Raw genomic sequence first — 17587 nt, 5'->3', positions numbered from 1 at the left:
CCTATATAGAGTAACTGACCCTGGTCCCCTATATAGAGTAACTGACCTTGGTCCCTTATATAGAGTATCTGACCCTGGTCCTTTTCTCCTATATAGTGTAACTGACCCTGGTCCCCTATATAGAGTAACTGACCCTGGTCCCCTATATAGAGTAACTGACCCTGGTCCCCGATATAGTGTAAATGACCCTGGTCCCCTATATAGAGTAACTGACCCTGGTCCCCTATATAGAGTAACTGACCCTGGTCCCCTATATAGTGTAAATGACCCTGGTCCCCTATATAGAGTAACTGACCCTGGTCCCCTATATAGAGTAACTGACCCTGGTCCCCTATATAGAGTAACTGACCCTGGTCCTTTTCCCCTATTTAGAGTAACTGACCCTGGTCCCCTATATAGAGTAACTGACCCTGGTCCCCTATATAGAGTAACTGACCCTGGTCCCCTATATAGAGTAACTGACCCTGGTCCCCTATATAGAGTAACTGACCCTGGTCCCCTATATAGTTTAACTGACCCTGGTCCTTTTCCCCAATATAGAGTAACTGACCCTGGTCCCCTATATAGAGTAACTGACCCTGGTCCTTTTCCCCTATATAGTGTAACTGATCCTGGTCTCCTATATAGTGTAACTGACCCTGGTCCCCTATATAGAGTAACTGACCCTCGTCCCCTATATAGTGTAACTGACCCTGGTCCCCTATATAGAGTAACTGACCCTGGTCCCCTATATAGTGTAACTGACCCTGGTCCGTTTCCCCTATGCAGATTAACTGACCCTGGTCCCCTCTATAGTGTAACTGACCCTCGTCCCCTATATAGTGTAACTGACCCTGGTCCCCTATATAGAGTAACTGACCCCGGTCCCCTATATAGAGTAACTGACCCTGGTCCCCTATATAGAGTAACTGACCCTGGTCCCCTATATAGAGTAACTGACCCTGGTCCCCTATATAGAGTAACTGACCCTGGTCCCCTATATAGAGTAACTGACCCTGGTCCCCTATATAGAGTAACTGACCCTGGTCCCCTATATAGAGTAACTGACCCTGGTCCCCTATATAGAGTAACTGACCCTGGTCCCCTATATTGTGTAACTGACCCTGGTCCCCTTTATAGTGTAACTGACCCTGGTCCTTTTCCCCTATATAGAGTAACTGACCCTGGTCCCCTATATAGAGTAACTGACCCTGGTCCCCTATATAGAGTAACTGACCCTGGTCCTTTTCCCCAATATAGAGTAACTGACCCTGGTCCCCTATATAGAGTAACTGACCCTGGTCCCCTATATAGAGTAACTGACCCTGGTCCTTTTCTCCTATATAGTGTAACTGACCCTGGTCCCCTATATAGTGTAACTGACCCTGGTCCCCTATATAGAGAAACTGACCCTGGTCCCCTATATAGAGTAACTGACCCTGGTCCCCTATATAGAGTAACTGACCCTGGTCCTTTTCTCCTATATAGTGTAACTGACCCTGGTCCCCTATATAGTGTAACTGACCCTGGTCCCCTATATAGAGTAATTGACCCTGGTCCCCTATATAGAGTAACTGACCCTGGTCCCCTATATAGAGTAACTGACCCTGGTCCTTTTCCCCTATTTAGAGTAACTGACCCTGGTCCCCTATATAGAGTAACTGACCCTGGTCCCCTATATAGTGTAACTGACCCTGGTCCCCTATATAGAGTAACTGACCCTGGTCCTTTTCCCCTATATAGAGTAACTGACCCTGGTCCTTATCCCTTCTATAGAGTAACTGACCCTGGTCCCCTATATAGAGTAACTGACCCTGGTCCTTTTCCCCTATATAGTGTAACTGACCCTGGTCCCCTATATAGAGTAACTGACCCTGGTCCCCTATATAGAGTAACTGACCCTCGTCCCCTATATAGAGTAACTGACCCTGGTCCCCTATATAGAGTAACTGACCCTGGTCCCCTATATAGAGTAACAAACCCTGGTCCCCTATATAGGTTAACTGACCCTGGTCCCCTATATAGAGTAACTGACCCTGGTCCTTTTCTCCTATATAGTGTAACTGACCCTGGTCCCCTATATAGTGTAACTGACCCTGGTCCCCTATATAGAGTAACTGACCCTGGTCCCCTATATAGAGTAACTGACCCTGGTCCCCTATATAGTGTAACTGACCCTGGTCCCCTATATAGAGTAACTGACCCTGGTCCCCTATATAGAGTAACTGACCCTGGTCCCCTATATAGAGTAACTGACCCTGGTCCTCTATATAGAGTAACTGGCCCTGGTCCTTTTCCCCTATATAGAGTAACTGACCCTGGTCCCCTATATAGAGTAACTGACCCTGGTCCTTTTCCCCTATATAGAGTAACTGACCCTGGTCCCCTATATAGTGTAACTGACCCTGGTCCCCTATATAGAGTAACTGACCCTGGTCCCCTATATAGAGTAACTGACCCTGGTCCCCTATATAGAGTAACTGACCCTGGTCCCCTATATAGAGTAACTGACCCTGGTCCTTTTCCCAATATAGTTTAACTGACCCTGGTCCCCTATATAGAGTAACTGACCCTGGTCCCCTATATAGAGTAACTGACCCTCGTCCCCTATATAGAGTAACTGACCCTGGTCCCCTATATAGAGTAACTGACCCTGGACACCTATATAGAGTAACTGACCCTTTTCCCCTATATAGAGTAACTGACCCTGGTCCTTTTCCCCTATATAGTGTAACTGACCCTGGTCCCCTATATAGAGTAACTGACCCTGGTCCCCTATATAGAGTAACTCACCCTGGTCCTTTTCCCCTATATAGTGTAACTGACCCTGGTCCCCTATATAGAGTAACTGACCCTGGTCCCCTATATAGAGTAACTGACCCTGGTCCTTTTCCCCTATATAGAGTAACTGACCCTGGTCCTTTTCCCCTATATAGAGTAACTGACCCTGGTCCTTTTCCCCTATATAGTGTAACTGATCCTGGTCCCCTATATAGTGTAACTGACCCTGGTCCCCTATATAGAGTAACTGACCCTCGTCCCCTATATAGTGTAACTGACCCTGGTCCCCTATATAGAGTAACTGACCCTGGTCCTTTTCCTTTATATAGAGTAACTGACCCTGGTCCCCTATATAGTGTAACTGACCCTCGTCCCCTATATAGTGTAACTCACCCTGGTCCCTTATATAGGGTAACTGACCCTGGTCCCCTATATAGAGTAACTGACCCTGGTCCCCAATATAGAGTAACTGACCCTCGTCCCCTATATAGTGTAACTGACCCTGGTCCTTTTCCCCTATATAGAGTAACTGACCCTGCTCCTCTATATAGTGTAACTGACCCTCGTCCCCTATATAGTGTAACTGACCCTGGTCCCCTATATTGAGTAACTGACCCTGGTCCCCTATATAGTGTAACTGACCCTGGTCCGTTTCCCCTATGCAGATTAACTGACCCTGGTCCCCTCTATAGTGTAACTGACTCTCGTCCCCTATATAGTGTAACTGACCCTGGTCCCCTATATAGAGTAACTGACCCTGGTCCCCTATATAGAGTAACTGACCCTGGTCCCCTATATAGAGTAACTGACCCTGGTCCCCTATATAGAGTAACTGACCCTGGTCCTCTATATAGAGTAACTGGCCCTGGTCCTTTTCCCCTATATAGAGTAACTGACCCTGGTCCCCTATATAGAGTAACTGACCCTGGTCCTTTTCCCCTATATAGAGTAACTGACCCTGGTCCTTTTCCCCTATATAGAGTAACTGACCCTGGTCCCCTATATAGAGTAACTGACCCTGGTCCTTTTCCCCTATATAGTGTAACTGACCCTGGTCCCCTATATAGAGTAACTGACCCTGGTCCTCTATATAGAGAAACTGACCCTCGTCCCCTATATAGAGTAACTGACCCTGGTCCCTATATAGAGTAACTGACCCTGGACACCTATATAGAGTAACTGACCCTTTTCCCCTATATAGAGTAACTGACCCTGGTCCTTTTCCCCTATATAGTGTAACTGACCCTGGTCCCCTATATAGAGTAACTGACCCTGGTCCCCTATATAGAGTAACTCACCCTGGTCCTTTTCCCCTATATAGTGTAACTGACCCTGGTCCCCTATATAGAGTAACTGACCCTGGTCCCCTATATAGAGTAACTGACCCTGGTCCCCTATATAGAGTAACTGACCCTGGTCCCCTATATAGAGTAACTGGGCCTGGTTCTTTTCCCCTATATAGAGTAACTGACCCTGGTCCCCTATATAGAGTAACTGACCCTGGTCCTTTTCCCCTATATAGAGTAACTGACCCTGGTCCCCTATATAGAGTAACTGACCCTGGTCCTTTTCCCCTATATAGTGTAACTGACCCTGGTCCCCTATATAGAGTAACTGACCCTGGTCCCCTATATAGAGTAACTGACCCTGGTCCCCTATATAGAGTAACTAACCCTGGTCCCCTATGTAGAGTAACTGACCCTGGTCCCCTATATAGAGCAACTGACCCTGGTCCTTTTCCCCTATATAGTGTAACTGACCCTGTTCCCCTATATAGAGTAACTGACCCTGGTCCCCTATATAGAGTAACTCACCCTGGTCCTTTTCCCCTATATAGTGTAACTGACCCTGGTCCCCTATATAGAGTAACTGACCCTGGTCCCTTATATAGAGTAACTGACCCTGGTCCCCTATATAGAGTAACTGACCCTGGTCCACTATATAGAGTAACTGACCCTGGTCCCCTATATAGAGTAACTGACACTGGTCCCCTATATAGAGTAACTGACCCTGGTCCCCTATATAGTGTAACTGACCCTGGTCCCCTATATAGAGTAACTGACCCTGGTCCCCTATATAGAGTAACTGACCCTGGTCCCCTATATAGTGTAACTGACCCTGGTCCCCTATATAGAGTAACTGACCCTGGTCCCCTATATAGAGTAACTGACCCTGGTCCCCTATATAGTGTAACTGACCCTGGTCCCCTATATAGTGTAACTGACCCTGGTCCCCTATATAGAGTAACTTACCCTGGTCCCCTATATAGAGTACCTGACCCTGGTCCTCTATATAGAGTAACTGACCCTGGTCCCCTATATAGAGTAACTGACCCTGGTCCCCTATATAGAGTAACTTACCCTGGTCCCCTATATAGAGTACCTGACCCTGGTCCCCTATATAGAGTAACTGACCCTGGTCCCCTATATAGAGTAACTGACCCTGGTCCCCTATATAGTGTAACTGACCCTGGTCCGTTTCCCCTATATAGAGTAACTGACCCTGGTCCCCTATATAGTGTAACTGACCCTCGTCCCCTGTATAGAGTAACTGACCCTGGTCCCCTATATAGAGTAACTGACCCTTGTCCCCTATATGGAGTAACTGACCCTGGTCCCCTATATAGAGTAACTGACCCTGGTCCCCTATATAGAGTAACTGACCCTGGTCCCCTATATAGAGTAACTGACCCTGGTCCCCTATATAGTGTAACTGACCCTGGTCCCCTATATAGAGTAACTGACCCTGGTCCCCTATATAGAGTAACTGACCCTGGTCCCCTATATAGAGTAACTGACCCTGGTCCCCTATATAGAGTAACTGACCCTGGTCCCCTATATAGAGTAACTGACCCTGGTCCCCTATATAGAGTAACTGACCCTGGTCCCCTATATAGAGTAACTGACCCTGGTCCTTTTCCCCTATATAGTGTAACTGACCCTGGTCCTTTTCTCCTATATAGAGTAACTGACCCTGGTCCCCTATATAGAGTAACTGACCCTCGTCCCCTATATAGAGTAACTGACCCTGGTCCCCTATACAGAGTAACTGACCCTGGTCCCCTATATAGAGTAACTGACCCTGGTCCTTTTCCCCTATATAGAGTAACTGACCCTGGTGAACCAATATAGTGTAACTGACCCTGGTCCTTTTCCCCAATATACAGTAACTGACCCTGGTCCCCTATATAGAGTAACTGACCCTGGTCCCCTATATAGAGTAACTGACCCTGGTCCTTTTCCAATATATAGTGTAACTGACCCTGGTCCCCTATATAGAGTAACTGACCCTGGTCCTTTTCCCCAATATAGAGTAACTGACCCTGGTCCACTATATAGAGTAACTGACCCTGGTCCTTTTCCAATATATAGTGTAACTGACCCTGGTCCCCTATATAGTGTACTGACCCTGGTCCCTATATAGTGTAACTGACCCTGGTCCCCTATATAGTGTAACTGACACTTGTCCGTTTCCCCTATATAGTGTAACTGACCCTGGTCCCCTATATAGTGTAACTGACCCTGGTCCGTTTCCCCTATATAGAGTAACTGACCCTGGTCCGTTTCCCCTATATAGAGTAACTGACCCTGGTCCCCTATATAGAGTAACTGACCCTGGTCCCCTATATAGAGTAACTGACCCTGGTCCCCTATATAGAGTAACTGACCCTGGTCCCCTATATGGAGTAACTGACCCTGGTCCCCTATATAGAGTAATTGACCCTGGTCCCCTATATAGAGTAACTGACCCTGGTCCCCTATATATTGTAACTGACCCTGGTCCCCTATATAGTGTAACTGACCCTGGTCCTTTTCCCCTATATAGAGTAACTGACCCTGGTCCCCTATATAGAGTAACTGACCTTGGTCCCTTATATAGAGTATCTGACCCTGGTCCTTTTCTCCTATATAGTGTAACTGACCCTGGTCCCCTATATAGAGTAACTGACCCTGGTCCCCTATATAGAGTAACTGACCCTGGTCCCCGATATAGTGTAAATGACCCTGGTCCCCTATATAGAGTAACTGACCCTGGTCCCCTATATAGAGTAACTGACCCTGGTCCCCTATATAGTGTAAATGACCCTGGTCCCCTATATAGAGTAACTGACCCTGGTCCCCTATATAGAGTAACTGACCCTGGTCCCCTATATAGAGTAACTGACCCTGGTCCTTTTCCCCTATTTAGAGTAACTGACCCTGGTCCCCTATATAGAGTAACTGACCCTGGTCCCCTATATAGAGTAACTGACCCTGGTCCCCTATATAGAGTAACTGACCCTGGTCCCCTATATAGAGTAACTGACCCTGGTCCCCTATATAGTTTAACTGACCCTGGTCCTTTTCCCCAATATAGAGTAACTGACCCTGGTCCCCTATATAGAGTAACTGACCCTGGTCCTTTTCCCCTATATAGTGTAACTGATCCTGGTCTCCTATATAGTGTAACTGACCCTGGTCCCCTATATAGAGTAACTGACCCTCGTCCCCTATATAGTGTAACTGACCCTGGTCCCCTATATAGAGTAACTGACCCTGGTCCCCTATATAGTGTAACTGACCCTGGTCCGTTTCCCCTATGCAGATTAACTGACCCTGGTCCCCTCTATAGTGTAACTGACCCTCGTCCCCTATATAGTGTAACTGACCCTGGTCCCCTATATAGAGTAACTGACCCCGGTCCCCTATATAGAGTAACTGACCCTGGTCCCCTATATAGAGTAACTGACCCTGGTCCCCTATATAGAGTAACTGACCCTGGTCCCCTATATAGAGTACCTGACCCTGGTCCCCTATATAGAGTAACTGACCCTGGTCCCCTATATAGAGTAACTGACCCTGGTCCCCTATATAGAGTAACTGACCCTGGTCCCCTATATAGAGTAACTGACCCTGGTCCCCTATATTGTGTAACTGACCCTGGTCCCCTTTATAGTGTAACTGACCCTGGTCCTTTTCCCCTATATAGAGTAACTGACCCTGGTCCCCTATATAGAGTAACTGACCCTGGTCCCCTATATAGAGTAACTGACCCTGGTCCTTTTCCCCAATATAGAGTACTGACCCTGGTCCCCTATATAGAGTAACTGACCCTGGTCCCCTATATAGAGTAACTGACCCTGGTCCTTTTCTCCTATATAGTGTAACTGACCCTGGTCCCCTATATAGTGTAACTGACCCTGGTCCCCTATATAGAGAAACTGACCCTGGTCCCCTATATAGAGTAACTGACCCTGGTCCCCTATATAGAGTAACTGACCCTGGTCCTTTTCTCCTATATAGTGTAACTGACCCTGGTCCCCTATATAGTGTAACTGACCCTGGTCCCCTATATAGAGTAATTGACCCTGGTCCCCTATATAGAGTAACTGACCCTGGTCCCCTATATAGAGTAACTGACCCTGGTCCTTTTCCCCTATTTAGAGTAACTGACCCTGGTCCCCTATATAGAGTAACTGACCCTGGTCCCCTATATAGTGTAACTGACCCTGGTCCCCTATATAGAGTAACTGACCCTGGTCCTTTTCCCCTATATAGAGTAACTGACCCTGGTCCTTATCCCTTCTATAGAGTAACTGACCCTGGTCCCCTATATAGAGTAACTGACCCTGGTCCTTTTCCCCTATATAGTGTAACTGACCCTGGTCCCCTATATAGAGTAACTGACCCTGGTCCCCTATATAGAGTAACTGACCCTCGTCCCCTATATAGAGTAACTGACCCTGGTCCCCTATATAGAGTAACTGACCCTGGTCCCCTATATAGAGTAACAAACCCTGGTCCCCTATATAGGTTAACTGACCCTGGTCCCCTATATAGAGTAACTGACCCTGGTCCTTTTCTCCTATATAGTGTAACTGACCCTGGTCCCCTATATAGTGTAACTGACCCTGGTCCCCTATATAGAGTAACTGACCCTGGTCCCTATATAGAGTAACTGACCCTGGTCCCCTATATAGTGTAACTGACCCTGGTCCCCTATATAGAGTAACTGACCTGGTCCCCTATATAGAGTAACTGACCCTGGTCCCCTATATAGAGTAACTGACCCTGGTCCTCTATATAGAGTAACTGGCCCTGGTCCTTTTCCCCTATATAGAGTAACTGACCCTGGTCCCCTATATAGAGTAACTGACCCTGGTCCTTTTCCCCTATATAGAGTAACTGACCCTGGTCCCCTATATAGTGTAACTGACCCTGGTCCCCTATATAGAGTAACTGACCCTGGTCCCCTATATAGAGTAACTGACCCTGGTCCCCTATATAGAGTAACTGACCCTGGTCCCCTATATAGAGTAACTGACCCTGGTCCTTTTCCCCAATATAGTTTAACTGACCCTGGTCCCCTATATAGAGTAACTGACCCTGGTCCCCTATATAGAGTAACTGACCCTCGTCCCCTATATAGAGTAACTGACCCTGGTCCCCTATATAGAGTAACTGACCCTGGACACCTATATAGAGTAACTGACCCTTTTCCCCTATATAGAGTAACTGACCCTGGTCCTTTTCCCCTATATAGTGTAACTGACCCTGGTCCCCTATATAGAGTAACTGACCCTGGTCCCCTATATAGAGTAACTCACCCTGGTCCTTTTCCCCTATATAGTGTAACTGACCCTGGTCCCCTATATAGAGTAACTGACCCTGGTCCCCTATATAGAGTAACTGACCCTGGTCCCCTATATAGAGTAACTGACCCTGGTCCCCTATATAGAGTAACTGGGCCTGGTTCTTTTCCCCTATATAGAGTAACTGACCCTGGTCCCCTATATAGAGTAACTGACCCTGGTCCTTTTCCCCTATATAGAGTAACTGACCCTGGTCCCCTATATAGAGTAACTGACCCTGGTCCTTTTCCCCTATATAGTGTAACTGACCCTGGTCCCCTATATAGAGTAACTGACCCTGGTCCCCTATATAGAGTAACTGACCCTCGTCCCCTATATAGAGTAACTGACCCTGGTCCCCTATATAGAGTAACTAACCCTGGTCCCCTATGTAGAGTAACTGACCCTGGTCCCCTATATAGAGCAACTGACCCTGGTCCTTTTCCCCTATATAGTGTAACTGACCCTGTTCCCCTATATAGAGTAACTGACCCTGGTCCCCTATATAGAATAACTCACCCTGGTCCTTTTCCCCTATATAGTGTAACTGACCCTGGTCCCCTATATAGAGTAACTGACCCTGGTCCCTTATATAGAGTAACTGACCCTGGTCCCCTATATAGAGTAACTGACCCTGGTCCACTATATAGAGTAACTGACCCTGGTCCCCTATATAGAGTAACTGACACTGGTCCCCTATATAGAGTAACTGACCCTGGTCCCCTATATAGTGTAACTGACCCTGGTCCCCTATATAGAGTAACTGACCCTGGTCCCCTATATAGAGTTACTGACCCTGGTCCCCTATATAGAGTAACTGACCCTGGTCCCCTATATAGAGTAACTGACCCTGGTCCCCTATATAGTGTAACTGACCCTGGTCCCCTATATAGTGTAACTGACCCTGGTCCCCTATATAGAGTAACTTACCCTGGTCCCCTATATAGAGTACCTGACCCTGGTCCTCTATATAGAGTAACTGACCCTGGTCCCCTATATAGAGTAACTGACCCTGGTCCCCTATATAGAGTAACTTACCCTGGTACCCTATATAGAGTACCTGACCCTGGTCCCCTATATAGAGTACCTGACCCTGGTCCCCTATATAGAGTAACTGACCCTGGTCCCCTATATAGAGTAACTGACCCTGGTGCCCTATATAGAGTAACTGACCCTGGTCCCCTATATAGAGTAACTGACCCTGGTCCCCTATATAGTGTAACTGACCCTGGTCCCCTATATAGAGTAACTGACCCTGGTCCCCTATATAGTGTAACTGACCCTTGTCCCCTATATAGAGTAACTGACCCTCGTCCCCTATATAGAGTACCTGACCCTGGTCCAAAGTAGTGCAGCATGAAGGGAATAGTGTGAAGGTGAGGACTCACCAGAGTCCCAGCGGAAGTAGCGTAGAGGCTTCCCACTGATCCACTGCCACCCACTGTCCTCTTCCAGAGCATTCAGCCCCGTCCACAGTGGAGCACCCTGTCTACCATACAGGCCTGTGTGTGTGTGTGTGTGTGTGTGTGTGTGTGTGTGTGTGTGTGTGTGTGTGTGGTGTGTGTGTGTGTGTGTGTGTGTGTGTGTGTGTGTGTGTGTGATGTGTGGTGTGTGGTGTGTGTGTATAAGACAAGGAGATAAAGTTGCATATGACATAAAAAGTCTATGTACATCAATAGTACACAAATAAACACACTGGTACATGAACAGTACACAAACAAACACACTGGTACATGAACGGTACACAAATAAACACACTGGTACATGAACAGTACACAAATAAACACACTAGTACATGAACAGTACACTAATAAACACACTGGTACATGAACAGTACACAAACACACTGGTACATGAACAGTGATTATTGATTATTATCATCAAGATATAAAATTATTTTAACATAAACACACTGCTTGAGTTTGACACGCCTGATGCGTGTGAATGTGAGCGTGGCCACCGGGTGGCGCTACCTGCTACGAAGGTCTGCTCATGGGGTTCGGTGATTGAGGCCAAGTCTGCTCCCTGCTGTTGGCAGCTGGTCCGAGCCTGGTGCCAGGTCAGGGCAGAGCGGAGGTTCACCTGGTAGAATGTACCTGTGACCGGGTTCTTATGCCAATGCTCCATAGCTGCAGAGGGATGGGGGGAGAGATGTACAGATTCAGTGAGCATAGCCTTGTTATTGAGAAAGGTTGCTGTAGGCAGACCTGGCTTTCAAGAGAAGACAGGCTATGTACACACTGCCCACAAAATGAGGTGGAAACTGAGCTGCACTTCCTAACCTCCTGCCAAATGTATGACCATATTAGAGACACATAATTGCCTCAGATTACACAGACTCACAAAGAATATCTATTGGGTGAAATAGATTTGTGACCTGTTGCCACAAGAAAAGGGCAACCAGTGAAGAACAAACACCATTGTAAATATTTTCCCTTTTCTACTTTAACTATTTGCACATCGTTATGACACTATATATAGACATAATATGACATTTGAAATGTCATTATTATTTTGGAACTTGTGTGTGTGTAATATTTACTGTTCACTTTTTATCCATTTCACTTCCCTTGGCAACGTTAACATATGTTTATCAAGCCAATAAAGCCATTGAATTGAATTGAATAGGAGAGAGAGAGAGAGAGAGAGAGAGAGAGAGAGAGAGAGAGAGAGAGAGAGAGAGAGAGAGAGAGAGAGAGAGAGAGAGAGAGAGAGAGAGAGAGAGAGAGAGAGAGAGAGAGAGAGAGAGAGAGAGAGAGAGAGAGAGAGAGAGAGAGAGAGAGAGAGAGAGAGAGAGAGAGAGAGAGAGAGAGAGAGACAGAGACAGAGAAAAGCATCTAACAGCTGTGTAGATTGACACACAGTAAGTAACAGATGTAATACTCACATTTGGATGGACAGACGCCCCACAATTCATTGTCTTGGTAGTTTGTTTCAATGGCACACCAAAGCTGTCTAACAGAGGAGTCTATCGAGGTGCAGTCTCCATACCATTGGTCTTTGTACCGGAAAGGAAACTGACAGGGACGGCCAAACGCGTTTCCTTCGATGGTAAAGAGCTCTGAAAAGGGGATAGTGGTTACTGTGGGTACTGTATGTAGCTCAGTGTGACGTGGGTTTAAGACCCCAAGGATTTTACTATATTAGTGTGTCTGCCATCTTGCCTCCCTATGTGACCTTGTTGGGGAACACAGCCTTCTATATTAACACTCTTACGGGACTCTGGCTGTGAGTGTGTCCCTGTGTTACTGTACGTTGTGGATTCACAGAGAAAAATGACGTTTTTTTTCAATAAAATGTACTGTCTGATGTAGTTATATGTAACCTGTAAAGTATAAAATATACTGTCTGATGTAGTTATATGTAACCTGTAAAGTATAAAATATACTGTCTGATGTAGTTATATGTAACCTGTAAAATATACTGTCTGATGTAGTTATATGTAACCTGTAAAGTATAAAATATACTGTCTAATGTTGTTATATGTAACCTGTAAAATATACTGTCTGATGTAGTTATATGTAACCTGTAAAATATACTGTCTGATGTAGTTATATGTAACCTGTAAAATATAAAATATACTGTCTGATGTAGTTATGTAACCTGTAAAGTATAACATATACTGTCTGATGTAGTTATATGTAACCTGTAAAATATACTGTCTGATGTAGTTATATGTAACCTGTAAAGTATAACATATACTGTCTGATGTAGTTATATGTAACCTGTAAAATATACTGTCTAGTTATATGTAACCTGTAAAATATACTGTCTGATGTAGTTATATGTAACCTGTAAAGTATAAAATATACTGTCTTCTACCGACTAGCAGCAATGTAGAAACTATTACATTACAACGGAACGACTTGACTAGTGTAGTGTTAGTGAGCCAGCTACATAGTTGTCTTTGCATCTAAGATAATTGTGTAGTTTAGAGTAATTATTAGTAACTAGCCAGCCGCGACGCCAGACGTAGTTAACACACCTAGTCATCATTAACCCACTGCTAGCTAGCTAGCCAACAGCTAGCCAACCGTTACCGACTAGCAGCGCTGTAGTTACCAATACTTTACAACGGAACGATTTGACTAGTGCAGTGTTGGCTAGCTAGCTACATAGTTGTCTTTGTCATAGCTTGATAATTGTGTAGTTTAGTAATTACCGAGGTTAGCTAGCCAGCTATTGCCGTCCCCCGCGACGCCATTCTTCCAAACCCAGCCAACTATTACCGACGAGTAACACTGTAGAAACTAAATACATTACAAAGGAACGTCTTGATTAGTGTTATGTTAGCTAGCTACAAAGTTGCTTTTGTATCATGACAAGGTGTAGTACTGAAACTATCGAGGTCACCTAGCCAGCTACACCTAGCCAGCTACACGTTCAAACAAAGTCAACAACACAGCCACTGCTAGCTAGCCTACTCCACCAGCCAGCAGTACTGTATCATTTTCGTCATTTTAGTCAATAAGATTTTTTATTTTTTATTTTTTTGCAACGTAAGCTTAACCTGTTACATCTAGGGGGCAGTAATTTCACGGCTGGATAAAAAACGTACCCGATTTAATCTGATTATTAGTCCTGCCCAGAAACTGGAATATGCATATAATTATTAGCTTTGGAGAGAAAACACTCCAAAGTTTCTGAAACTGTTTGAATGGTGTCTGTGAGTATAACAGAACTCCTATGGCAGGCAAAAACCTGAGATGCTTCTGTTCAGGAAGTACCCTGTCTGAACATTTCTTGCCCTTCTTTATTATCTCTGTCGTTTACAAAGGATCTCTGCTCTTACGTGACACTTCTCACGTCAACAATGGAGTCTCACAGCCCGGGAAAAACAGGAATGATGTCATTCAAAGCCCTGGCTGAAGCACACGAGAGCAAATGCTGAGTGGTCAGTCAATGGACTAAGCCTTAGGCGCGTGACACGCCCCGCCCCCGGCTTTTGGTTTTTTCCTCAGTTTACAGACAGGCAGATTCCCGGTCGGAATATTATCGCTTCTCTACGAGATAAATTGCATAAATATTGGTTTTAAACAGCGGTTGACATGCTTCGAAGTACGGTAATGGAATATTTCGAAATTTTTTGTCATATTTTGCGTCATGCTCGTGGCCGAGATTTAGCGTTGGGATAGTGTCTAGAACGCACGAACAAAACGTCGCTGTTTGGATATAACGATGGATTATTTGGGACCAAACCTACATTTGTTATTGAAGTAGAAGTCCTGGCAGTGTATTCTGATGAAGAACAAGCAAGGTAAGAACATTTTTCTTATAGGAAATGTGATTTTGGTGAAGGCTACACTGGGTGGGTGTCTAAATAGCTAGCCCTGTAACGCCGGGCTATGTACTTACATTATTGCAAAATGTGCTTCATCCGAAAAGCTATTTTAAAATCGGACATATCGAGTGCATAGAGGAGTTCTGTATCTATAATTCTTAAAATAATTGTTATGCTTTTTGTGAACGTTTATCGTGAGTAATTTAGTAAAATCACCGGAAGTGTTCGGTGGGAATGCTAGTTCTGAACGTCACATGCTAATGTAAAAAGCTGGTTTTTGATATAAATATGAACTTGATTGAACAGACATGCATGTATTGTATAACACAATGTCCTAGGTGTGTCATCTGATGAAGATCATCAAAGGTTAGTGCTGCATTTAGATATGGTTTGGGTTTATGTGACATGATATGCTAGCTTGAAAAATGGCTGTGTGATTATTCCTGGCTGGGTACTCTGCTGACATAATCTAATGTTTTGCTTTCGCTGTAAAGCCTTTTTGAAATCGGACAGTTTGGTTAGATAAAGGAGAGTCTTGTCTTTAAATAGCTGTAACATAGTCATATGTTTGAAAAGTGTAAGTTTTCGGATTTAGAGGAGTTTGAATTTCGCGCCCCGCCCATCATTGGATATTGGAGCAGACGTTCCGCTAGCGGAACGTGTAGATGTAAGAAGTTAACTTTCTGAACATTCGAGACGTGCAGTCCACTTGTCATTCCAATCTCCTTTGCATTAGCGTAGCCTCTTCTGTAGCTTGTCAACTATGTGTCTGTCTATCCCTGTTCTCTCCCCTCTGCACAGGCCATACAAACGCTTCACACCGCGTGGCCGCTGCCACTCTAACCTGGTGGTCCCAGCGCGCACGACCCACGTGGAGTTCCAGGTCTCCGGCAGCCTCTGGAACTGCCGGTCTGCGGCCAACAAGGCTGACTTCATCTCAGCCTATGCTACCCTCCAGTCCCTAGACTTCCTGGCGCTGACGGAAACATGGATCACCACAGATAACACTGCTACTCCTACTGCTCTCTCCTCGTCTGCCCACGTGTTCTCGCATACCCCTAGAGCATCGAGCCAGCGGGGTGGTGGCACTGGAATCCTCATCTCTCCCAAGTGGACATTCTCTCTTTCTCCCCTGACCCATCTGTCTATCTCCTCATTTGAATTCCATGCTGTCACAGTTACCAGCCCTTTCAAGCTTAACATCCTCATCATTTATCGCCCTCCAGGTTCCCTTGGAGAGTTCATCAATGAGCTTGACGCCTTGATAAGTTCCTTCCCTGAGGATGGCTCACTTCTCACAGTTCTGGGTGACTTTAACCTCCCCACGTCTACCTTCGACTCATTCCTCTCTGCCTCCTTCTTTCCACTCCTCTCCTCTTTTGACCTCACCCTCTCACCTTCCCCCCCTACTCACAAGGCAGGCAATACGCTTGACCTCATATTTACTAGATGCTGTTCTTCCACTAATCTCATTGCAACTCCTCTCCAAGTCTCCGACCACTACCTTGTATCCTTTTCCCTCTCGCTCTCATCAAAAACTTCTCACTCTGCCCCTACTCGGATGGTATTGCGCCATCCCAACCTTCGCTCTCTCTCTCCCGCTACTCTCTCCTCTTCCAACCTATCATCTCTTCCCTCTGCTCAAACCTTCTCCAACCTATCTCCTGATTCTGCCTCCTCAACCCTCCTCTCCTCCCTCTCTGCATCCTTTGATTTTCTCTGTCCCCTATCCTCCAGGCCGGCTCGGTCGTCCCCTCCTGCTCCGTGGCTCGACGACTCACTGCGAGCTCACAGAACAGGGCTCCGGGCAGCCGAGCGGAAATGGAGGAAAACTCGCCTCCCTGCGGACCTGGTATCCTTTCACTCCCTCCTCTCTACATTTTCCTCTTCTGTCTCTGCTGCTAAAGCCACTTTCTACCACTCTAAATTCCAAGCATCTGCCTCTAACCCTAGGAAGCTTTTTGCTACCTTCTCCTCCCTCCTGAATCCTCCTCCCCCTCCCCCCCCCTCCTCCCTCACTGCGGATCACTTCGTCAACCATTTTGAAAAGAAGGTTGACGACATCCGATCCTCGTTCGCTAAGTCAAGCGACACCGCTGGTCCTGCTCACACTGCCCTACCCTGTGCTTTGACCTCTTTCTCCCCTCTCTCTTCAGATGAAATCTCGCGTCTTGTGACGGCCGGCCACCCAACAACCTGCCCACTTGACCCTATCCCCTCCTCTCTTCTCCAGACCATTTCCGGAGACCTTCTCCCCTACCTCACCTCGCTCATCAACTCATCCTTGACCGCTGGCTACGTCCCTTCCGTCTTCAAGAGAGCGAGAGTTGCACCCCTTCTGAAAAAACCTACACTCGATCCCTCCGATGTCAACAACTACAGACCAGTATCCCTTCTTTCTTTTCTCTCCAAAACTCTTGAACGTGCCGTCCTTGGCCAGCTCTCCTGCTATCTCTCTCAGAACGACCTTCTTGATCCTAATCAGTCAGGTTTCAAGACTGGGCATTCAACTGAGACTGCTCTTCTCTGTGTCACGGAGGCTCTCCGCACTGCTAAAGCTAACTCTCTCTCCTCTGCTCTCATCCTTCTAGACCTATCTGCTGCCTTTGATACTGTGAACCATCAGATCCTCCTCTCCACCCTCTCCGAGCTGGGCATCTCCGGCGCGGCCCACGCTTGGATTGCGTCCTACCTGACAGGTCGCTCCTACCAGGTGGCGTGGCGAGAATCTGTCTCCGCACCACGTGCTCTCACCACTGGTGTCCCCCAGGGCTCTGTTCTAGGCCCTCTCCTATTCTCGCTATACACCAAGTCACTTGGCTCTGTCATATCCTCACACGGTCTCTCCTATCATTGCTATGCAGACGACACACAATTAATCTTCTCCTTTCCCCCTTCTGACAACCAGGTGGCGAATCGCATCTCTGCATGTCTGG

At 46.3% G+C, this 17587-nt stretch overlaps 1 protein-coding gene across 2 annotated transcripts in view; it reads right to left on the bottom strand.

Moving 5' to 3' along the window:
* LOC115184562 (macrophage mannose receptor 1) overlaps nucleotides 1-17587 on the bottom strand; it is a 72602-nt gene that overhangs the window by 49518 nt on the left and 5497 nt on the right. For both annotated transcript variants that reach the window (XM_029745428.1, XM_029745429.1), the window contains exons 3-5: nucleotides 12258-12431; nucleotides 11344-11499; nucleotides 10759-10872 (exon numbers count right to left, since the gene is read on the bottom strand). In XM_029745428.1, coding sequence (XP_029601288.1) covers nucleotides 10759-10872; nucleotides 11344-11499; nucleotides 12258-12431 — 444 coding nt within the window. The remainder of the gene's footprint in view (nucleotides 1-10758; nucleotides 10873-11343; nucleotides 11500-12257; nucleotides 12432-17587) is intronic.

The sequence above is a fragment of the Salmo trutta genome, unplaced genomic scaffold (assembly GCF_901001165.1).
Source record: "Salmo trutta unplaced genomic scaffold, fSalTru1.1, whole genome shotgun sequence".
In the NCBI taxonomy this organism is placed as follows: domain Eukaryota; kingdom Metazoa; phylum Chordata; class Actinopteri; order Salmoniformes; family Salmonidae; genus Salmo; species Salmo trutta.
The sequence above is the reverse complement of the archived record's forward strand: the minus strand, read 5'-3'. Positions and strand labels throughout refer to the sequence as shown.